Source organism: Mesoplodon densirostris, chromosome 8, assembly GCF_025265405.1.
Source record: "Mesoplodon densirostris isolate mMesDen1 chromosome 8, mMesDen1 primary haplotype, whole genome shotgun sequence".
Lineage (NCBI taxonomy): Eukaryota > Metazoa > Chordata > Mammalia > Artiodactyla > Ziphiidae > Mesoplodon > Mesoplodon densirostris.
The window spans coordinates 36201505-36226406 of NC_082668.1; the positions used below are offsets into that span (position 1 = coordinate 36201505).

Here is a 24902-nt window from a genome sequence, read left to right on the forward strand (position 1 = left end):
ATACAGGAGTTAGATGGCAATATTAAATGAAAGTGCAACACATGTTAGGGTCCTCTTTTCCTTCACTGAGTCAGTAAATATTAAGCATCTCCTTTGTATCAGGTACTTTCCTAGGCACTTGGGATACAAAACAAAACAGAAAAGAATGCCTATCCTCAGAGAGCTGACAGCAATAATGCTGTTTCTCCCAGGGAAGGCCTGTACCACTCAACTGAGTGAAGCCCTCTTCCTCTGTGCCCCTTAGCACCTCATAGGCTTACCTGGTAGCCCTTCTTACACTGTGTGCTGATGGCTTATTTAATGTCTGTCTTCTGCATCAGCTATAAACTCAAGGAGGGACCCTGTCTCCTGCTCACCATTATGTCTCCAAGACCTTAGACAGTGCTTAGTATTCACACATAGGTACTTAGAATTCAAGTGATTGAGTGAATAGGTGGATAAATGCCAAATGAGTTCAGACAGTATATATCGAGTTCATATATTCATATCTTTCAGTGTAAAAGAACAAGTTAATCTGGTTAATCCATGATTGGATTTGGAGTTAAGAATAAGCATCAACCATGGGGCAAGTCAGTAAGAGGTAAAAGGAAGATTGAGTCAAATGGAAAATCAGGGGGAAAAGAAAGAATTTTAACTTTTACTTATTATATGAAGATTTTAAAATGATGTTGGTAGTGAGTCTAAAGGAAGAGGAAGTAAAACATAATTTCCATGTGGAGAAAGATTCTCTAGCTGAAAACGTTTTGGGTTTTTGGGTGGTGATTTGTCTCACCTCCCCCAATACCCCAAATTCAACAAATGGTTTGGTTTTTAAAGGCATAAACAGTAGGCTGAGATATATAATCTTTTTATTTCCCTTATGACCAGCTGAAATTACAGCTTTACATGAAAGTAATAGAGAAAATTCATTTTTACTTTACTCCAGAATTAAATTCAAATTTTATATATTTTTTTTTGCCCCAGGCTTTAACAGACTTCTGTGATTCGTATGGTTTAGTTTGCAATAAACCAACAGTTTGGGTTCTCCACTATCTTAACACATCTGGTGCAAGCTGTGAGAGTAGAATTATTGGTGTATATTCCACAAAAACTGATGGAACAGATGCAATTGATAAGCAGCTGGGAGGAAGAATTCACAGTAAAAGCATTTTTAAAAGGTATGTCTGCGTTTAAATATGAAAAGGAACAAAATTAAGTCTTGGTCTCTTCTAAGAGGTGTTACTGAATGGAATATGTGGTTGACTAGGAAAGAAGCCAGTACCTCTCAACAGACAGTGAATCTCATAGCTGTCGAGATAGGCCTGTTTCATGAGGTGGTTGTAATTCAGACCATTTCACATCTGTATAAGCAATAGGCCATCTACTTGGTCTAGTACAGTGGTTCTCAACTGGGAGTGGTCATCAGAATCCCCTGAGAGGCATTATAAAAAGAGAAAAGAAAGAAAGAAAAGAAAAGCCACATGCCTGGGTATCTCCCCTCCACTATAGTCCAGAGACAGAAGCCTGGCCTAGAAGTCAGCAGGCCCACTGAAGGACCCAGGACTGGCCTGTGTCTTGGTGTCCTGGTTTGAGAAATGCTGAAAGACTTTTCATCTGGTCCCTCCCAACTTTAAAATTCTATGCCTTGAACATGTTAAATTCTTAAGGGTTATTCTGTTAATATTTTCCCTGTAATCTCATTTATACTAGTCAATTCACTTAGCAAAAATTTTTTTTTAATTCTCTGAGATATTGGATTGGGTCACATGTCAGTGACTAATGCATGACCACATGAGCTTGCTGTTTAGATAATTAATATGTTATCATTTTCTGAATTCTTTACAGGCAGGGATGTTTATATATGATATATAAGTGCCTGACATAGTGCTAGGAAAGTTTTAGTCAAAGTTGAATCTTTTCTAACTTTACTGGAGTTAGGTGATTTTTTTAAGAAAACCAATTTAAGGATTTGTTGATTTGTCTGCACAGTTTATATTGTGGAATTAACAAATACTTTACCGCAGTAAAAAAAGATCAAATGTAGGTTAGTATGTAAGTATAGTATATTATACTCATCTAGTATGTCGTATATAGAATATATATATATACACATATATATATACTTAAGGATCACAGAAGAACAACTACTCATTACCTACATATTTTTTTTCCTTAGTTAACAAGCACTTATTGAGTGTCTATTAGCTGTATATGTGTATACACATTCTTACCTAGGTAGTATATTTTCATTACCTTTTGTAATATTTCTAGGGAGGCAGGAAATAATGTTCAGTATATTTGGAGCTATTATTCAGTAGCAGAATTGAAGAAAATGATGGATGCCTTTGATGCCTGGGAAGGAAAAGGTACAGTACAATTCTTTCATTTCATGGCAGAAAGTAGACTTTTCCTTAATAAGACAAAGCAAGTTCAAATACAGCATTTCTTTTTTTGAGAAAATGTTTTTGGTGTGGGTCCAGGTAGTTGTCACCTTATAGTAACACTGAGGCAGTTTACTTACAAATTTTTAAACCCCATGAGTTGCTAGATATTATTAATAATCTATAATACAGTAACCTAAAATACACTTTTGTTAGTTATGCTTATTTAGTTCAATTTAAAAAGAGTTTCTGGGGCTTCCCTGGTGGCGCAGCGGTTAAGAATCCGCCTGCCAATGCAGGGGACACGGGTTCAAGCCCTGGTCCGGGAAGATCCCACCTGCCACAGAGCAACTAAGCCCGTGCGCCACAACTACTGAGCCTGCGCTCTAGAGCCTGCGAGCCACAACTACTGATGCCCACGCGCCTAGAGCCCGTGCTCCACAACAAGAGAAGCCACTACAATGATAAGCCCGCGCACCACAACAAAGAGTAGCCCCCGCTTGCCGCAACTAGAGACTGTCCGCGCCCAGCAACAAAGACCCAACACAGCCAAAAATAAATAAATAAATTTATTACAAAAAAAATAATAAAAAGAGTTTCTGTAGCACCTACTGTGTACCTAGCATTGTCCTAGGAAGTATACCTCTAAATTAAGCATAAAATGTGTAATCAAAAAAAAAAGAGAGAGAGAGAGAGAAAATGAAAATAATGCTGGGAAGATATCTAAAGAGCCCTTAGAAAACAAATATTCTTTAAATGCACACTTTGAAATTTGACTATCTTTACCAAGCTGCTTATGTGAGTTGATAATAGTAATGCTGCTTGATATTCAGTGTGATATGTAGTTTACATTCAGTATCTCTTAGTCCTAAAACAACCCCGTATGCTGTTTACGATTTTATTGATGAGGAAAAGAAGTCTCAGAGAGACAAGCCACTTGCTTAAAGATCACAGAGGGTTAACTGTTCTATGCCTAAGGTTTTTTTTCTTAATTAACATGTATTGAGTGTCAATTAGGTGCAAGCACTATAGTGAAGTCCTAAAATTGTCCAAAGATAAATAAGACACATCTCAGTCCTCAAATGAGCTTAAAAGCTGGTAGAGACAGACATTGCAAGTCATGTAAGATTGAATAAGGAAAGGAAAAGGCTTTTTAAAACACTCTATCAGCTGTTCCTCTTTCAGGCAGGGAGCTAGTACCAACCCTTTTTTTCCTCAACTTTGCCCCACTCACTTTTCCTCCTTTTCCTTTTCATATCATGCCCCTCAAACAGATAGGATGAAGTGTGTTGAACAAAATGCTATTCTCTTTAAGCTTATTACTTCAGATTTAATTGACTTTGAGACACTTGGGCTTAAGTTGAAGAACAACCCCCCTGGTGTTCTTGTCTCCTTTTGTGCCGCTGGACTAGCAGGCTGCCTGGGAAGCTTTGGGAGGGCCTGGCTGGGATTCTTTCTCCACTGACTCAGGAAGCTGGAGCAGAGAGCTGGGATCACTGACTTTAACAAAGCGTGTGACTGATTTTAACTTTTTAGAAAGCATGTAATAGAGTATCATTGTTATCTAACAAAGTTCTGGAAGGCCTGTGGAAAGCCATAATACACGAAACAGAAGTAAGGAAAGAACTGTTGAAAGGAAGAAGACAGTTATTGTTATTTGTGGACAATATGTCTTTGTAGAAAACCGGAAAAGAATCGACTAAAGGTATTTCAAATGATGAGTTTAGTAGACTAAACTAGCTAGATACAATATAAATAAAGATTAGCAGCTTACTTATGGTAAATTAATTAGAAATTATAGGAGAAAATCCCATTCACAATAGCAATAAACAAAATGAAATAACTAGGCTGCCCCACCAAGAAATGCTTGGGTCCTTTATGAAGAAAACTGCTAAAATGTATTTATCTGTCCATCCATCCATCCATCCATCTATAAAAAAGAAGAGATGAAGATTACTGTGAGACATACCATGATCCTGAATGGGAAATCTGAATATTATAAAGATGTCAGTGTTTCTCAGATTAAATTATAGGTTTAACACAATTCCTACCAAAATATCAATGGACCTCTTTGGGAATCTTGAGGAAATGATTCTAGAATTCCTTTGAAAGAATAAACAGGTGAAATACCCAAAAACATTTTGGGAAGTAGAAGTCATTAGAGAGATGAGTTTAACTCTGTTTGATGGTAAAAATACTATATGTAGCTCTATACTAATAAAACCATGTCTCTCTGGTACAAGAATAGATGCAGAGATCAGGAATAAAATCCATTAAATTTATAAGAATAAAATTACTATGTGATAAGAAAGCATTAAATGCCAATAAAAAAGGATAGATTATTTGAGAAATATGCTTGGGAGAAAAACAGAACTTTAACCTCACATCATTTATGAAAATAATCCCAGGTAGATTTATGAATGAAAAATGAAACTATTATAGACTATAATGAAATGTAAGCAAATAACTGATTTCTTAATAGGGGAAGAAATTATAAGCATAAAATAAAACGTAAAGACAAAGAAATTTGATTACATAATATTTAATATATTAACTTTAAAACATAAAACATTATAAATAAAATTTAGAAACTAATAAAAAAACTTGGATAAAAGTGTTGCATTAACTGGACAAAGATTATCTTTATAATAAAGAGGATTTTTTAAAATTGATTAGAAAACCAGCTCAACCCTACTACAAATAAATGTATAAGGTTCATGGCCATAAAATTCCCAGAAAAGGAAATAAACGTGGCAGAGGTTCAAACTCATTATCAATGAACTATACATTAAATGAGAACTATTTTTTTATATACCAGATTAGTAAAGATCTCATGAATTCTTGGCAGGAATAAAATTCATATTACATTTTTTGGAAATAATTTATCAGTATGTATCAATAGCATCAAAATTGTTCATATTCTTTGAGCCAATAATTCTACTTCTAGAAGTCTACCTTAAAGACATAATCAAATGCAGACAAAGGCTTGTGAACAGAGATGTTCAACTAAATATTATTCATAATAGGGAAAAAATAAAAGCAATCTAAATGTCTATAATACAGGGTTAAATACATATTGGCACATCCACAGGTTATAGATGAGTATAGCTATTAAAATTATTTTGAGGGAATTCCTGGGTGGTCTTTTGGTTAGGACTCCACGCATCCACTGCAGGGAACATGGGTTCAATACCTGGTTGAGGAACTAAGATCTCGCATGCTGCATGGCTGAAAAAATAATAATGATAAAATAAAATAAAATAATTTTGAATAACTTTTTACGTTGATGAGTGCCCGTGATAAAGTAAGAAATGGTCAAAAGCAGGAAACAAAATTAAATATAATGTGTTTTCAATTATGTGCATATCATACAAATAGAAAAAATACTGGAATGAGATACATCAAAATGTCATGAGCCATGATTCCTAGTTTTAGGATTAGAAGTGATTTTTATTTTTTTTTATATATACTTTTCTATATTTTCCAAGTTTTGTACAATGAATGTGAATTATAGGCAGGAAAAAAAATGAAAGTCTTAAAAACAAGTTGCAGTATATCCATTTAATGGAATACTCAGAAATAAAAAGAGATGATTATTGATACATATATCAACATGGATGAATCTTCAAAACATCATGGTAAAGAAGCCAGACACAAAAGGCTATGTGGTGTATGATTCCATTTATATGATACTTTGGAAAAGGCAAAACTAAGGAATGGAGGGCAGGGCATCAACTGTAGAAGGGTAGGAGGGAACTTTTGGGGGATGATAGAAATGTTCTGTATCTTGATTGTGGCCATAGTTACATGACTGTATACATCTGTCAAAACTCAGTGTACTTAAAAAGAGTGAATTTTATTTTATGTAAATTATATCTCAATAAACCTGACTTTAAAATAAAAGTTAATGGATGAGATTTGGTGATGTTTTTGTAGCATAAGTAGGTTTGGGAGTATGATCAAGCAGTTCTAGAAAGTTGTCTTAAAATGAGGTACATAGACTTCGAGTATTTGGACATGTCTATTATATATAATAATATATGTGCCCAGCTTGCTAAGTTGTTTGTTATTACTAGCCCTTTAATGATTAAAAAAGAAGACACCAAGTTCCTTCTTGGGACTTAAAGGTTACTGTTGTTTTTAATACCAAGCAGTTTTTACTTAGCATCATTCTTTAAGCCTTTTTTAATGTGTCTATATATAATTTTTATGGTTCTTTTTTTAAAAAATGAGGTGAAATTCATACAACATAGAATTAATTACAGTATACATTTCAGTGACATTTGCTACATTAACAGTGTGTGTAACCAGCACCTCTATTTAGTTCCAAAACACTTCTGTCACCCCAAAAGGAAACCCAGTATCCATTAAGCAGTTACTCTGCATTCCCCTCTCCCCTCAGCCCCTGGCAACTACCAGTCTGCTCTCTGTCTCAGTGGATTTGTGTATTCTGGATATTTATATAAATGGAATCATACAATATATAACCTTTTGTGTCTGGCTTCTTTCACTTAGCCAAAGGTTTTTAAGCTTCATAAGAATACATTTTCAGGGACTTCCCTGGTGGCACAGTGGTTAAGAATCCACCTGCCAATGCAGGGGACACAGGTTCGTTCCCTGGTCCGGGAAGATCCCACATGCCGCGGAGCAGCTAAGCCTGTGCGCCGCAACTACTGAGCCTGCGCTCTAGAGCCCGCGAGCCACAACTACTGAGCCCACGTGCCACAGCTACTGCAGCCCATGCACCTAGAGCCTGTGCTCCACAACAAGAGAAGCCACTGCACTGAGAAGCCCACGCAGCACCACGAAGAGCAGCCCCTGCTCGCTGCAACCACAGAAAGCCCACGCACAGCAACGAAGACCCAACACAGCCAAAAATAAATAAATTTAAAAAAAAAAGGAATACGTTTTCAGGTTTCAATCAGAAACATATCAAACTATTATATATAGAATGGATAAACAACAAGGTCCTATTGTATAGCACAGGGAACTGTATTCAATATCCTGTGATAAACCATAATGGAAAAGAATATGAAAAAATATATATATACACATATGTATGTATGTATAACTGAATCACTTTGCTGTACAGCAGAAATTAACAAAACATTGTAAATCAACTATACTTCAATAGAATCAATTTAAACAAAGAAACATATCAGATTTAAAAATTAAGTGAATTTGACTGGAATCTTGGCCTGCCACATTAACACAGATTATTCTTGTTTGAAAAGATGCCTATAAGGTATTGATACCTCATATTCATATAGTGGTTGCCTCTTACAGAGTGGTTCACAAAATTTATCTGATTTGATGATTGCAGCAACCTAGTGAGGTAGACAGGGCAAGTGTTAGAACCCCTACTGTCCAATCCTTTCACATTACTACCAACACTATGACTTATAATAAAGGCACCTAACATCTCTTGAGTGCTGAGTCTGTGCCAGGCCCTGTTCTAGGCATTTTGTTTTTATTTTCTCATTTAATCATCGCAGCAAGGTATGTACTATTATTGTCATCATTTCACAGATGAGAAGATTTTCCCAAGGTGATATGATTAGTGAATGACAGAAATGGGATCCAGACCTAGGCAGTTTTGGCTCCAGTGCCTGTGCCCTTAACCAGCATACACTCAGTTGCCCAAGGTCTGTATAGCCACCTCTGGTTATCAGTGGCAGAGCTGGGGCGGCTGGTAGCCAGCTCTTTCTGGACCCAGGTCATGAGCTGTGCCACTATTGCCCTGGCTTTTCTTGGGAGCACTTCCTGCTTATATTTCTCTTCATCAAATGGGAGTCATGAACCTTAAACTTTATCTGGCTGGTCTTATACAAAAGTGTTGCTGAGGCTTTGGCAGTGGACAGTGGTTCTCTAAATTGTCTTTTTATCTTCCAGGTGTTAGCTACTGGCGGGTGCCTCATGAACTGATAGAATGTTGGACTCTGGAAGAGCGGCCTTTACATGGAAGCCTGCGTCACATGGCCCCAGTTCGAAAGAGGTTATCTGTTCTTTGTTGATTTTTAAAAAAATTAATCTATGACCTATATTTTTACTGCCTCTACTGGGGGAGTGAATAATGGTTCTTGACTTCATTGAGCTTATTAATCACCCAGGTGAATATTCTGCCTTACCATCAAAGTATAAATCTTGATTTATTTATTTATTTTTGGCTGCATTGGGTCTTTGTTGCTGAGTGCGGGCTTTCTCTAGTTGCAGTGAGCGGGGGCTACTCTTCGCTGTGGTGCACAGGCTTCTCTGCGGTGGCTTCTCTTGTTGCGGAGCACGGGCTCTAGGTGTGCGGGCTTCAGTAGTTGTGGCACATAGGCTCAGTAGTTGTGGCTTGCGGGCTCTAGAGCGCAGGCTCAGTAGTTGTGGTGCACGGGCCTAGTTGCTCCACGGCATGTGGAATCTTCCCAGACCAGGGCTTGAACCTGTGTCCCCTGCACTGGCAGGTGGATTCTCAACCACTGCATCACCAGGCAAGCCCCAAAATGTAAATCTTGAGGGAATACCCTGGCAGTCAGTGGTTAGGACTCTGCGCTCTCACTGCCGAGAGCCCGGGTTCAATCCCTGGTCGGGGAACTAAAATCCCACAAGCCGTGTGGCGTGGCCAGAAAAAAAAAATTAAATGCAAAGTTACCAGAACTATGTAAAAAGTGGAAGTAATTCTTTAAAACTGAGTTATATGGTATGTTCTTTTGGGGAGAGTATGATTTTAAAACTACTACTGGACACAGTGGGAATGCTGTGGTAAGTGTTTTTCCCCACTAAAGTGAAATCCCAGACTTTACTGGCAATAGTCAAGAAATTTATTAGACTTAATATTTGAAATTTCCTGTGATTTATTCTGAATCCCTTTCTCCTTCCTGTTACCACAAATAACATTTTTATTTAGCAGTATTATCTTGTGTTCTATGAAATCATTAGCACTGAATTCACTCCACATCTGTGTCTTTCACTGTGGTTTAAATACATTTAAAGTTATATTTCATTTTCATTGTCTGGGTAGTATTCATGACTTTCAGACATTCTGATTTCTTGATCATCTATTCTAGAATTTGATTCAGTGCCCGTATGAAATTTCAGACTGCTTTCTTACTTTTGCCCTCCAGATCTTTCACAGAGGTGCAGAGAATTTTATTCAGTTTTTAGTAGTAAATCATATGTTAAAGCAGATCTTTTTGCTTAAAGGCTCTCATTTTATTATCATTATTTATTTTGGTGTTCGAACTTATAGTTAGCAAATATTATTTGGGTCTAGAGCAGAAGTTCTCCATTGGGGGCAGTTTTGTTCCCCAGGGGATATATTTGGTAACGTTTGGAGACACTGTCAGGTGGGGGATGTTGCTGGCATCCAGAGGGTAGAGGCCAGGGTTGCTTCTAAACGTCCTAGAATGCAGAGGGCAGCCCCCCCAAGACAAAGAATTGTTGAATCCCAAATGGCAATAGTGCTCAGGTGGAGCAGCCTTGGACTAGAGTCCAGTGGAAGATGTGTACAAAATATAAAGCAAGCAGAAATGGTTTTATGGAAACTCTCCTCTGTGTTAGTTGTCTTTTTCCTCTGGGATTTTATTAAGCATCATTTTTGATTCACGGACCAGGTATCGGTGACTTAGAAGCACTTGTGAGGTCCCAAAGAACCATTTCTCACCTACAAAATTTTAGTTATGTTCAGTAGAGTTTTGAGGTTGAATATATTATATTATATTTCAAATCACTATGCTATTATGATCCCATTTCCAAAAATCAGAGTTCAGTATCTTATATTTGCCTCTGAAAACACAACAGTGCTGAGTCAGAGGGAGAAGACTTGGAGGATTGCCATTACACATGTTCAGAAGGTGATCTTCCTGAAGTGAAACTGATGGAAGCAGTGGGAAGAGCAGGCAGGCTTTTGACAGTGGCTGCTTGACAGTTTGACAGTTTTAAGGTCATTTAAAATAATGTTCCATGCGATTTTTTTCCTTCATTTTGTTGATATAGTGTATCATATTGACTGATTTGTGGATGTTGAACCATCCTTGCATCCCTGGAGTAAATCATCATGTGTGTTCCTTTTAATGTATTGTTGAATTCAGTTTGCTAGTATTTTTTTTTGAGGATTTTTTGCATTTATGTTCATCAGGGATATTGGTGTGTAATTTTCTTGTGGCATCCTTGTCTGGTTTTGGTATCAGGGTACTACTGGCCTTAATGAATTTGAGAGTTCCCTCCTCTTTTATTTTTTGGAAGTGTTTGAGAGGGACTGGTGTTAATTCTTTGAAGAATTGGTTTGGTAGAATTCACCAGTGAAGCTGTCTGGTCCTGAACTTTTGTTTGTTAGGAGATTTCAATCTCCTTAGTAGTCATTGGTCTGTTCAGATTTTCTATTTCATCATGATTTAGTCTTGGTAGGTTGTATGCTTTTAGGAATTAATCCATTTCTTCTAGGTTGTCCAATTTGTTGGCATATAATTGTTCATAGTAGCCTCTTATTATCCTTTGTATGTCTATGGCATCAGTTTCACCATCTCCTCTTTCATTTCTGATTTTGAGTTCTCTCTTTTTATCTTGGTGAATCTAGCTAAAGGTTTGTCAGTTTTGTTTATCTTTTTTAAAAAATCAGCTGTTTTATTGATCTTTCCTATTGTCTTTTTAGTCTCTATTTCATTCATTTCTATTCTAATCTTTGTTATTTCCTTCCTTCTACTAACTTTTGTTTGATCTTTTTCTAGTTCCTTGAGGTGTAAAGGTAGGTTGTTTATTTGAGATTTATCCTATTTCTTGAGGTAAACATTGCTATGAACTCTCTTAGAACTGCTTTCACTGCATCCCACAAATTTTGGTATGTTACATTTCCATTTTTATTTGTCTCAAGGTATTTTTTGATTTCTCTTTTGATTTCTTCTTTGACCCATTGGTTGTTCAGTAACATGTTGTTTAACCTCTATGTATTTGTGAATTTTCCAGTTTTCTTTGGTAATTAATTTCTAGTTTCATACCATTGTGGTCAGAAAAGGAGCTTGATATGATTTCAGTTGTCTTAAACTTACTGAGACTCGTATTGTAGCCTAACACATGATCTATCATGGAAAATGTTCCATGTGCACCTGAGAAGATTGTGTACTATGTTATTTTTGGATGGAATGTTCTGTAAATATCTGTTAAGTCCATCTGGCCTAACATGTCATTTAAGGCCAATGTGTCCTTATTGATTTTCTATCTGTAGGATCTATCCATTGATGTAAGTGGGGTATTGAAGTTCCCCACTATTATCGTATTGCTCTCTGTTTCTTCCTTTAGTTCTGTTAATATTTGCCTTATTTTTTAGGTGCTCCTATTTTGGGTGCATTAATATTTACAAATGTTATATCCTCTTGTTGGATTGACCTTTTTAAGATTATGTAATACCTTTTCTGTCTCTTATTACAGTCTTTGTTTTAAAGTCTGTTTTATCTGATATAAGTATAGCTACTCCAGCTTTCTTTTGGTTTCTTGTGGTTTGCATGGAATATCTTTTCCCATCCCTTCACTTTCAGTCTGTATGTGTCCTTACACTTAAGTAAGTCTTTTGTGGGCAGCATATAGATGGGTCTTATTTTTTGATCTGTTTAGCCACTCTGTGAATTTTGTCCATTTGCATTTAAAGTAATTATTGATAGGTATGTACTTATTTCCATTTTGTTGATTGTTTTCTTATTGTTTTTATAGTTCCTCTCTGTTCCTTTCTTCTCCTGCTCTCTTCCTTTATGGTTTGATACTTCCTTTAGTGGTACGATTATATTCCTTTCTCTTTATCTTTTGTGTATTTACTATAAGTTTTTGCTTTGTGGTTACCATGAGGCTTACATATAATAACTTATATCTATAACAGTCTGTTTTAAGTTGATAACAACTTAAGTTTGATTCCATTGTAAAGCTCAACATTATACTATCCCCTGCCACGTTTTAGGTTTTTGGTGTCATATTTTATATCTTTTTATATTGTGTATTCCATAACTAATTATTGTAATCATAGTCATTTTTATTCCTTTTTTCTTTTAACCTTTATACTAGCTTTATAAGTGATTAATATACTACCTTTACTATATATTTACCTTTCCAGTGAGATTTATTCTTTCATATGTGTTGTTACTAATTAGTGCCCTTTCTTTTCAGCTTAAAGAAGTCCCTTTAACATTTCTTGTAAGGCCAGTTTAGTGGTGGTGAGCTCCTTTAGCTTCTGTTTGTCTGGAAAACTCTTTATCATTCCTTCAATTCTGAATGGTAATTTTGTTGGGTAGAGTATTCTTGGTTGGATTTTTTTCTTTTACTACTTTGAATATATCATGCCACTCCTTTCTGGCCTGCAAAATTTCTGCTGAAAATCTCCTGATGGTCTTATGGGGGTTCCTTTGTATATAACAAGTTATTTTTCTCTCGCTGTTTTTAAGATTTTCTCCTTGTCTTTCACTTTTGACATTTTAATTATAATGTGTCTTAGTGTGGGTCTCTTTGGGTTCATCTTTTTTGTAATTCTCTGGACTTCCTGGATCTGGATGTCTCTTTCCTTTCTCAGCTATATAGTTTTCAGCTATTATTTATTCAAATAAGATTTCTTCTCCTTTCTCTCTCTCTCTTCTTCTGGGAGCCCTATAATGTGAATGTTAGTCCATTTGATGTTGTCCCGTAAGTCCCTTAAATTATCTTCACTTTTTTTCCATTCTTTTTCTTTATTCCTGCTCTGATTGGGTGAATTCCACTGCCCTGCCTTTGAGTTGACTGATCCTTTCTTCTGCTTCATCTGGTCTGCTGTTGAACCCCTCTAGTGTGTTTATCAGTTCAGTTATTGTATTCTACAGTTCTGTGACTTCTATTTGGTACTTTCTTATAGTTTTTCATCTCTTTGTTGAAGTTCTCACTGTGTCCATTCATTCTTCTCCCCAGTTTGGTGAGCATTTTTATGACCATTATTGAACTCCTTCTCAGCTAAATTACTTATCTTTGTTTAATTAAGGTTTTTTCCTGAGATTTTATCTTGTTCTTTCATTTGGAACATATTCCTCAGTTTCTTCATTTTACTTGACTCTCTGTGTTGGTTTCTATACAGTAGATGAAACAACCACCTCACTCAGTTTTGAAAGAGTAGCCTTGTGCAGAGGATGAACCTTATTGTTTGGCCCTGCCCCAGCTCTTAGTTGACTGTCAAACCTTTGCGACTGTCCAAGCAGCCTATTATATTTTTAATAGCTCCCAGTAGTTGAGGATGAGCCAAGACCTGTCAGTGTCCCAAAGGGGAGGATCTCATCACCTAGATTGAGGCTGCTTGGAAGCCAGACCCTCAGGCAGCAGCTTTTAGAGCTTTACAAATATATACAGTCCTGTGGGACTGCAAGTGTAAGCTCTGCTGGCCAACAGAGCCAGGCAATCTGAAGATGCCCCCTTGGTGGCACCTGCAAAAATCAGGGTTCCAGCTGAGTGTATAAGCTCTTTTCAGAAAGATTCTGAGGAGCTGGAGCAAGGCAGAGAGAGAGAGCACCAAGATGGCATTCACAGCCTATGTTCCTTGAGAGCAGCTCTGTTTGGCAATACATATGTGCCAAACCTGAGGCCTGCCCCTCAAGCCAAAGCACTAGGACAAGCAAAGAGGCCTCCTTTGCAGAAAGACTGGGGGATGTTCCTCAGTCTGTTGTCTGTGCAGTGTCCTGTAGATGTTAGCCCGCCAGGAACCATCTCTCTGATTGCCACAGTCCCATGGGACTCAGGAATGCAAGCCCCACCAGCCACCAGAGCCAGGGGATCAAGGGATCAAGGGGCATGCTGTGGGTGGCAAATACAAAAACCAGGGCACCAGATGCATGTAAATTTCCTCTTCAGGAGACACTGGCACTTTGGAGTGTGGCAGAAGGTGGGTGTGAAGATAGCACCCACCCTACGAGGTCTCTGTGAAAGATTATAGTCAGCCCCTAGATGCATGTTTAATTAGAAGTCTGCCCCTCAGGCTGCAGTCATGATGATCAGCTAACAGACCTCCTTCACGGAAAGACTGAGCTTCTGGGTCTGTTGCCTCTTGTTGTGTCCTGGGGTGATGGCTGTTTAAGAACTCTTTCTCCATTGGTTACAGTCCTGTGGGACCCACAAGCATAAGCCCTACTGGCCACCAGAGCCATGCAATGTAGAGGTGTCTCTTGGCAGCATTTGCAAAAATTGGGGTACCAGACAAGGCTATGAGCTCCTCTCTGGGTAACACCAATTGTTACAGTCCCATGGGACCAGGAATGCAAGCTCCACTGGCCTCCAGAGCCAGGCAATCAGGAGGTGTCCCCTGGCTAAGAGCCATAAAAAGTGAGGGTTCCAGACGAGTGTAAAAGCTCTCTTCCAGGAAATACTGGTACTCTGGAGCACAGCAAAGGGAGAGCATGAAGATGGTACCTGCTAGTCTTCATTCCCAGAGAGTGTTCCAGCGGGCTTCTAGATGTGTGTGTTAAATTAGACACCTACCCCTCAGGCCAGCACTTTTCTGTCAGCAGGTGAGCTACTTTACTATTTAAGTCTGGGTGCAATTGGCCGCCTTTGAACTGGGCCCTGGGGTGGGTGAGTCTGAGCATGTGGACCCTTGAAGAGCTGTTTATCAGATTGCTATAGTCTTGTGGGCCTCAGGACTTGAACCCTGTTGACTTTCAAAGTTAAATGTTTTAGGGGCTCATCTCTCAAGTGCATGTCTTAAAAACTGGGGAGCCTGATGTGGGGTTTGAATCTTTCCCTCCTCAGGGAGAAGATGCAGGTTTTGACTTTCTTCCTGGTTGCGGATTACTGCATTGGGGGACAGGTTTATGGCAAGATTGTGTTCCAGCTTCTCCTACCTGCTTCAATGTTGTTTTCTTCTCATTTGCTCAATATGTAGTTGTCACTCAGCCGGCCTTTAGGTTTTATTTAAGAGGAAATTGTTCCATATATAACTGTAAACTCAGTGTGTCCATTGGAGGAGGTGAGTTCAGTATCTTCCTATATTGTCATCTTGAACTGGAAACAATCTATCAAATGGTTTTTATATCATATCAAAAATCATATGATCATCTCAATAGACGCAGAAAAGGTATTTGACAAAATTCAGCATCCATTTTCGATAAAAATTCTTAACAGAGCAGGTATAGTGAGGATGTACATCAACATAATAAAGCCTTATATGACAAGCCTACAGCAAACATACTCAGTGGTGAGAAGCTCAAAGCATTTCCTCTAAGATCAGGAACAAAATAAGGACCCCCACTCTCACTACTTTTACTAAACATAGTATTGGAAGTCCCAGCCAGAGCAATTAGGCAAGAAAAGTAAATTAAAAATATCCATATTGGAAAGGAAGAAGTAAAACTGTCACTCTTTGCAGATGACATGATATTATATATAGAAAACCCTAAATACTCCATCAAAAAACTGTTAGAACTAATAAACAAAATCCATACACAAAATTCTGTTGCATTTCTATATGCTAATAATGAACTATTAGAAAGAGGAATTAAGAAAATCCAGTTTATGGTTGCATCAAAAAGAATAAAATGCCTAGGAATAAATTTAACCAAGGAGATAATAAAAAACCTGTATGTTGAAAACTGTAAGATGTTAATGAAAGCAATTGAAGAAGACACAAATAAATGGGAAGATAGTCCCTATTCATGAATTGGAAGAATTAATATTATTAAAATGCCTGTATTCCCCAAAGCAATATACAGATTCAGTGCGATCCCTATCAAAATTCCAATGACGTTGTTCACAGAAGTAGGACGAACAATCCTAAAATATGTATGGAGCCACAAAAGACCCTAAATAGCCAAAGCAATCTTGAGAAAGAAGAACAAAGCTGAAGGCATCATGCTCCCTGATTTCAAACTATATTACAAAGCTATAGTAATTTAAATGGTATGGAATTGGCATAAAAACAGACACACAGATCAGTGGAACAGAAGAGAGAGACCAGAACTAAACCCATACATATAGGCCAACTGATTTACAGCAAAGGAGCCAAAAATATACGATGGAGAAAGGTGTCTTCAATAAACGGTGTTGGGAAAATTGGATATCCACATGCAAAAGAATGAAACTGGACCACTATCTTACACCATACTACACAAAAATTAACTCAAAATGGATTAAAGCCTTGAATGTAAACCATAAAACTCCTAGAAGAAAAAATAGGTGGTAAGCTCCTTGACATAGGTCTTAGTGATGATCTTTTAATCTGACATGAAAAGCAACAGAAGCAAAAATAAACAAGTGGGACTACATCAAACTAAAAAAGCTTCTGCACAGCAAAGGAAACCATCAACAAAATGAAAAGGCAAACTACTGGATGGTAGAAAATATTTGCAAATCATATATCTGATAAGGGGCTAATATCCAAAATATATAAAGAACTCATACAGCTCAATAGCAGAAAAACAAACAATCTGATTCAAAAATGGACAGAAGATCTGAATAAACATTTTTCCAAAGAAGACATATAGATGACCAATGGGTACATTAAAAGATGCTCAACATCATTAATCATCAGGGAAATGCAAATCAAAACCACAATGAGATATCACCTCATGCTTGTTAGAATGGCTGTCATCAATAAGACAGGAAATAAATGTTGGCAAGGATGTGGAAAAAAAGGAACCGTTGTGCACTGTTAGTGGGAATGTAAATTGGTGTAGCCACTATGGAAAATAATGTAAAAGTTCTTCAAAAAATTCTAAGTAGGACTAACATATGATCCAGCAATTCTACTTCTGGGTGTCTATCCAAAGAAAGCAAAAACACTACTCATAAAGATATATGTACCCCCATGTTCACTGAAGCATTATTTACAATAGCCAAGATATAAAAACAACCTAAGTGTCCATTGATGGATGATGGTATAAAGAAATTGTGGTATGTGTGTGTATATATATATATTTACAACAAATGGACCTTGAGGATATTATGCTAAGTGAAGTAAGTCAGACAGAGAAAGACAAATACCATATGAGCTGTCTTTTATGTGGAATCTTAAAAACAACCAACAAACAAACAAACAAAATCCAAAGCAAAAAAACAGGGAACTGATTGGTATTTGCCGGGGGGGGGGGCAGTGGGAGAAATGGGTGAACTGTTTTTTGTTTGTTTGTTTTAGTTTAAACAAAATGAATAAAAAATAAATTAAATAAAGTAAAACAGTGTTTCCACTTCAGGCTTTTTATAGTGAATGGCCGCTCAGCTGAGGAATCTTTGAAGGTTTGTCCAATACTTTTCAAATTCAAAATACATCTAACTGTACCATGAGTTCGACTATTCTAGCAGTTCCCAAAATGTGTTCCATAGCATGCTAATTTTACTGGGTGCCAAAGGGTGCATTACAGAATGATTGGGAAATATGGATTCAACAAAGCTAAATAGGTGTCTTTACTATAGAATCTTTAATTTGTTAATATAGAATTTAAAGCTTTAGGGGGAGAATAAAATATGCAGTAGCATTTCTCAAGTTTATTTGTGAAACCCTTTTTTCCTCAGTAAATCTCTTGAAACTGCTATTCTGGGAAAAACAACTTGGGATACTCCTGGTTATCCTCTGGATCACATCAGAATTTGTGAGAACTGAGTAATGTGTTGTGTAATTCCAGTGTAACACTCCAAATTTTAACTTGCTGGTATTAACATTATGTGTGAGTTTGAAAGAGTGTATTCCAGTTGAAACAATCTTTTGTAAACTTGCTAATTTACTTATTGACCTTGGTGGGAGATGAGAGATGAGGTAGGTTGATACCTCTTGGCTCAAATTCTTGACGAAAACCTTTTTATTCACCCTGAAGGTAGACTTTGGAGACGTTTTCCTTAGTTACTAAACCTGTAAATGCTGGTTTACAGGACCAGCTGGTTGACAAGAACCTGCTTCTCTATTTACAGGCGACTGCTAGTGCCCAATGAGGAGGAAGAAGGCGTGAACTGTAAGACTGGTCCTAAGCCAGTCCGATTTTTGGGGCCTTCCACCAGCACCCAAATTAAAGTCAAGAACTCGGCTTCCGTCAGGGTGCCTCCGGCCAGTGCCCCGCAGCCCTGGTCCCGGGCATCCGTGAACCCGGATGCAGGAGGAAGGGCAGCTCAGCGCTCTGCACCGTCGAAAGCCCCGTCCCCGGTGGGCACAGGCCTGCCCGGGCATCAGGCTGCCCACGGGACCGAGGGTGCTGAGAACGGGGCCACGCACCCACCTCCAGCTAAGGTTCTGCTCTCCGACAAAAAGGCCACCCCGCACCGAGTGATAAAACTGAAGCGGACTCCCTTGTGCGCTGCGGGGCCTTCCCCGCCCGCCTGCACCGCGGCCAGGCTGGCGGGGCCCCCAGAGCCGACCCCCGACGCCCCCAGCGCCCTGGGCGCGCGGACTGAGAACGGGCAGGGCCAGACCGATTGATGGAAACGGGGACTCAGGGTGTCCCGTTTGCCTCTCCGAGCTTACAACCCGTTTAATACAAATAAGCGGCACTGTTTCCCGATGCAGTTGGGATGAAAACTTGTTTCTTTCTATTTAGGGTGAATTGTGTGAAGTAGGAATGGAGGAGGGAGACTGTAAGTGGTTGGGCCTATACTTCTCATTTTCCCAACGTTTAAATTATTTGTCTAGGGATGGTTTTAATTTCAGGTTTTTTAATGTGTGTGGGCTTTTTTTTTTTTAATGTTTAATTGGTATTAAGGCAACAAAACAGTAGAGCAAAATCATCCCTAGCAAGTCCACTTTGTTGCTGAAATAATTATAGATTTTAGGCACTTATTTAATGTTACTCATTGCAGCCCAGGGATAGGAGTGAGGTTTGGGCTTAGCTTTCAGTCTGGTGAAATAGAGAGGGTGATATTAGTGCTTCCCTGTGCTGTGTCCCAGATGGGAGGAGATTTGAGAGAAAATGTAGATCAAGGTGAACTCCCTGCAGGGCACTCTCAGTCTCAAAAGGTAACGTGAAAAGAAATGATGGGGAGGGGGAAAAAAAGATAATAATTTGAGATCACACTTTGACTTTCACTTAATGGAACAATTTTCTTTCCTAGATTGGCTTTTCTTACTCTTTTCCGTTAGCAGATTTAGTTATACCTTGCAAGAAGATTTCTTGGAATAAGAACTATATAACATGTCATGTAATTAATTGTTAAAATATTTTATTTTTCATTTGAGTAGTGAAGTTTTGAAAGTACTTTGAAGAGAAAAGTTTAACTTTTTAACTAAAGTTAATATTTTTTTTCAGAAATGACCATTAAAGAGTTATTCTGATTATACAGTATGATTTTTTATGCATAAAATTTCCACATAACTTGAATTTAATATTTTAAAACAGAGAATTTTGATTAATCTTCTATTTTTTCACAACTATTCAGTTGTATGTGTTTACACGTACATGTTTTGTTTTATAATTGGATCACATGTTTCTGTCTTCAGTGAGCAGTATGCCGTCAGTGTGTTAAAAATAAGTTCATAAAGCAGGGTACTTTTTACTCAGTGCTTATCATTGTACTTGTACTGGTTTAAAAGAGTAAAGTAAATATACTCAAAACATTACTTTTTACAAAATAGAAAAAACCTTTCTGTAAAAAGTGACATTTTTCTGTGACTGTACTTATTTTTAAGCCTTGGAGCCCTTTAGTAGTTTGAAAGCTTGTTCGTTTATATAGGTTACCTATTACAGCTCACAAAATTGCTTTCTTGTCTAGTTAATGTATGAAATCGTTAAACCGATTTTGGATAGCTATCCAAATACCACCAGCCTTTTTAAAATAAGTGGTTTATTTGGCTAGAAAAAGTGAATATTTAAAACTAAAGATTCATGAATGATATTCCCCTGGGGAATATATAAAATATTCAGTCACCTTGAAAAATACTATTACATAGAATCCAGGTCTTCTGAAAATTAAAGACCATAGTGAGTTTTGAGAACTTCCGTTTAGGATATTATTGGTATTGCTTGATCTACAACATTTTGAATTGCTGATTCATGTAAGAAAATTTTATACTAATAGACGTGTATTTTACACATAATAAACATTTGTCTGGAAAGGAAACATGTTGAAGGTTAATCATGGTTGATTCAGTCAACAGCCTGCATTTCTTTGCATCAAGTAGTTTAAGGGACGTCTATTGAGCACATTTGGCTTTTATAAGAGGAGAGTTTTTGGAATAACTATTGGGCCATGGTTCAGCTGAGGTGGAAAGGGACAAACCATCCCTTATGGGTATCAGGAGTCAAAATCAACTTCAGAATGCTCCAGTAACTTGAACATTACTCTATTTGGGTGTGGTTCCCTGGGGATTAGGTTCATTTCGCATGAAGACACATTTTTCCTAATACCAGACTCTGTAAACATAAGAGTTGGTAACTCATCATAACCCATTGGTCTTCCTGGAAAATAAAAATTTTTTAAAAGGAAAGCATGCTTTATAAACAGTGATTCAGTGTCATTACTTTGGAAAAGTAGGTTTGTGCAGTTGTTGGATCAGAGGACGCAACAGAAATCCTGAATGGTGGGCTTCCCTGGTGGCGCAGTGGTTGAGAGTCCGCCTGCCGATGCGGGGGACACGTGCCCCGGTCCGGGAGGATCCCACATGCCGCGGAGAGGCTGGGCCCATGAGCCATGGCCGCTGGGCCTGCGCGTCCGGAGCCTGTGCTCCGCAGCGGGAGAGGCCACAACAGTGAGAGACCGGCATACTGCAAAAAAAAAAAAAAAAAAAAAAAGAAATCCTGAATGGTAAGTAGAGTATTTAGGTATTGCTCATATTAAAAAAGATAATTGACTATGCCCTTCCAGGCAATCTGTGTTGAAAACCGGTTTGCCCTGATTAAAACTGGTTAATTATAAGGTGGAGAGGCTAAGGCTGGCAGTAGGAATCTACTGAAGGATTTGTTTCATTTGTATTTTTAAATAATAAGTTTTTGTTTCAATATTGCTTTATGTTAGTTTATGAAGTATTTTCATATATTTTATTTCACTGTGTTCAGTTTGCTTTTTAGTTTCAGAACAACATAATGAAAGTAGTCTTTTCCAGTCCTTTAGAGATCGAGAAAATGAGGTTCAGTAACGTAAAGGCTGTACAGTAATGATCCCCCCTCCACACACACATTTTAGCCACGTAATCTAATTTCACAGAATGCCACAGCAGCACTGATCAAAGGAAAAGCCAGAGGGAGGAAGTAGATGTCAAATTGTGGATTTGTTTAATATTTAAAGTTTTTGAACAGGAAGGTATTATGGTGTTAGGATGACATGTCTGACTTCTACTAGAGAGTGACTGCCACCTCTGTACTTGCAATGCCTGGTACACAGTAGGCCTCCGGTAAATTGCTGACAGGGCAACGCCCCCTCCCCCAATTATTTTATAAACTGTATCTGGTATGGTCTTTGGGGGCGCAGAAACTGATTTCCGACCTTGGAAAATTTATCCTGTCAGAACAAAGGAGATGCTGGCGGAAATCCCTTAATTTGGTGATGGTTGCTAATGACCACAATTACCATTAGTAATGACAGTAACAGTTATATAACTTGTCAAGTTGTTTAAAGTAATTCAGAGACATGGCTCATGAGACCCCAGAGAGGTCAGACAGATACTGCCTGACTTCTGAGAAAGGAAAAAAGCAGTCTGGCCCCTCTCCTCCTGCTTTACTGCCCCTGCTAGACTTGCTGATGCAATTTCTTTTTCATTCACAGATGGAATCCTATTGCTTCCTTAGCGAGTGCTAACATTGAAAAAGTTGTTGATTCACTTCCCAATCTATGGTTAAATACAGTGTAATTATTATCAACTATACTTTGATTTCTAAAGAAGGAATTAATGTACAAGCGTATTTGGCTTTTCCTGAGAAATTGTTCATAGAAGAATTTTTATTTAAATAGCATTTTGAATGTGCACAAAAACTTGTGGTAGTAAATTGTTCAGTAAAGGGAAAACTGCTAACATATGAGTATGAGGTGCCTTATAAAGGATTGCCTTATTTATACCTGCAATCCCTTTGAACAGCTTTAATCTATGTTTGGTAGGATGTTGGTTAGAAACTAAGTAGAAAATATGCACTTAATAAAATGAAGGGAAAGAGCTTTTACTATAGCAAATGAAAAATATTTTTAAATGATTTACATATGTGTATTCCTAAGTTAACCAGGAACTTTTTAATTATGGAAAATACTGTCATTTTCCCATATGCTGAAACTCTCCCTTGGAAACTGTCAACAAGTTGCTGAATTCCTCAGCCAGTGAGGAGTGGATGAGTGATTCTTTGTCGAGGGCTGCAGTTTTCACTCAGATGAAATCAAATGCAGGATTTCAAGCATGTAGTACAGCCAGAAAAGGAAACATCCTGAATAACTAACAGAAAAGAAAGATTGGTTTCCAGCTGTTTTCAGAATTTCATATCCACGGAATTTGGTTGGTGGAGCAGCCAAAGAACCGTTTTCACTTATAGTCCTGTCAGCCTCATGAGCTACACATGGTTTATATTGTTACAGAAAAGCTAATTTTTCTTTGTTCACATATGTTGCCTCAGACAGCCCATACACATTTCATATTTGCTGGCTAGACACTTCCTGATGTAAGCTGTGGCTAAGACAAACATAATTTTACAGTAACTGTCAATCAATATTCTGTCCTACTTGTTTATTTAACAACTTTTCATTTTACAATGTTGTTTCTCATACTTTCCTCTCTTTTACCCTAAAACCTTCATTACCTTAGTAAAATTGTGCTCAGCTACAGGAATGAATCTGAGGGCCTGAAGCTTAGAAGAGAAACTTGTTTTAAACAGCACTTTATGGAAAGCAAGAGATTGGAAAAAGTCGGAAAGGTTTGCTAAAGTTGGAAAAAGACAAATATTGCTTCCTTCTGCCAAGATTTCTTAAAATTTTGGACATTCTGCTTCAATAGCAGCTCTTTCAAGAACTTATGCCCTAATTTCTTGGTTTGGAAGATGTGGAAACCCAGCTTCTATGTAGATGACATGAATAGCCCAAGGACATCAGAAATTGTATATTTAGACTCCAGCTGTGGGCCAGACAGTCTGGATTTCATGACATAGGCTGAACCAACCAGGAACCCAGCGTAACTGGAGGAACAAGGCACAATGTCTCTGCTCATCCACCGTTTCTGTTTTCTTTCTCCAAAGCCCCTGGACCCTCCAGATCAGGGTTTTTCAACTGTGACACTTGGCATTTTGGACTGGATAATTCTTTATTGAGGACGACTGTACTGTGCACTGTAGGATATTGAGCAGCATCCCTGCCCCAGTTGTGACAATCAAAATGTCTCCAGACTTTTCCAAATGTCTCCTGGAGTTGGGGGGTGGACACAAAATCAGTTACCCCCAGTTGAGAACCATTGCATTAGCTGGGTGACTTAACCTGAGCAAAATACTGGTAACTATTTCTCCTAATTGGGGGGTGTGGATGAGTAAGAGAACATTAGAGCTGTCAGTCACAGGCAGGAGTGGAACCCTGGGAATTGAGGGGGAGGATGATACTAAAGGATGTCTCAGGCCTGCCAATTAAAGAATTCGATCCTGTTAGCTCTCACTTACATTTCTGGTTTTGGTATAATATTAGAAATATTTTTGTTTGCTGTTCTAACCAAGCAACTATCTAATGAAAACTAAGATGTACCCTTCTAAGCCCTTTATATGTTAACTTATTTAATACAGCAACCCTATAATGTAGGTATATTATTATCCCCATTTTTCAGATGGAGAAACTGAAGCACAGAGGGGTTTGGTAAGCTGCCTTGCATCTAGTATGAGGCAAGGGCAGGATTCACGTGTATGTCATCTTAATCGAGTCCAGGCCTTTAAGCACTATTTTAGGCCCCTTCTTATAGGAACTTGACATTCCTCCCAGAGATGAGCTAGCCAGGACTTAGAAAATTTGTGTGCCTCATAGCTATTTATCAAATACTGTTTATTTGTTTTAGATTTATTTATCAAATACTGTTCTAGTGCTTTCTAAGGGTATGCCAGGTATCAACTCTTTGCCTCTTGGTTCCAAATCTACTCTTCACTGCCCTGCTGTGATCCTGGAGCTGGACCCCCCTAAGCACTTCCCTTTAGCCAGCTGGCTTTGTCACTGGAGGGACACTGCAGCAGGAGGGGGCTTTTTCCTGGTTCCATGAGTGTCCCTGTGTTCTTGCTCCTGCAATGAGTGCTTGGCTGGGATATGGGAACCCCAACGGGCCCAAGTTTCAGCAGCAGCAGCTTCCCGTCCCATGGGCCTCCTGGCTGGCTCCCCAGATAATTCAACAACACGCCTGCAGGAAGCTTCCTGGCAAGTTTTGCTGGCGCCCCAGCAGGATTCCCAGTGGGTTCCGTGGCACCCCTGCAGGTGGCCCCCTGGTGAGTCGGCCAGCTCCTCCGGGGAAAGCTCCTCGGTTCTCCAGTGCCCTGGGGGGTGGGGCTTCTCCCTTGCCAGTACTTCAGGGGGCTTCTTGGCCTCTACTGGGGCCACAGGGTCACCCTCCCTCACAAGGTCAGAGTCTCAGCCTTGGGGGCAGGGGTGGGTGGGCAGGGAGTTCTCCCAAACTTGTCCTTTCCTCTGCCTCAAGCTCTAGTAATAGCCATC

At 38.5% G+C, this 24902-nt stretch overlaps 1 protein-coding gene across 1 annotated transcript in view; it reads left to right on the top strand.

Moving 5' to 3' along the window:
• Nucleotides 1-19474, top strand: part of KCTD18 (potassium channel tetramerization domain containing 18) — a 29153-nt gene extending 9679 nt beyond the window's left edge. The window contains exons 4-7 of the mRNA XM_060106369.1: nucleotides 964-1157; nucleotides 2251-2345; nucleotides 8253-8355; nucleotides 18237-19474. Of these exons, the coding sequence (XP_059962352.1) occupies nucleotides 964-1157; nucleotides 2251-2345; nucleotides 8253-8355; nucleotides 18237-18738 (894 nt within the window). The 3' untranslated portion in view covers nucleotides 18739-19474. The remainder of the gene's footprint in view (nucleotides 1-963; nucleotides 1158-2250; nucleotides 2346-8252; nucleotides 8356-18236) is intronic.
• The last annotated feature ends 5428 nt before the right edge of the window (nucleotides 19475-24902 follow it).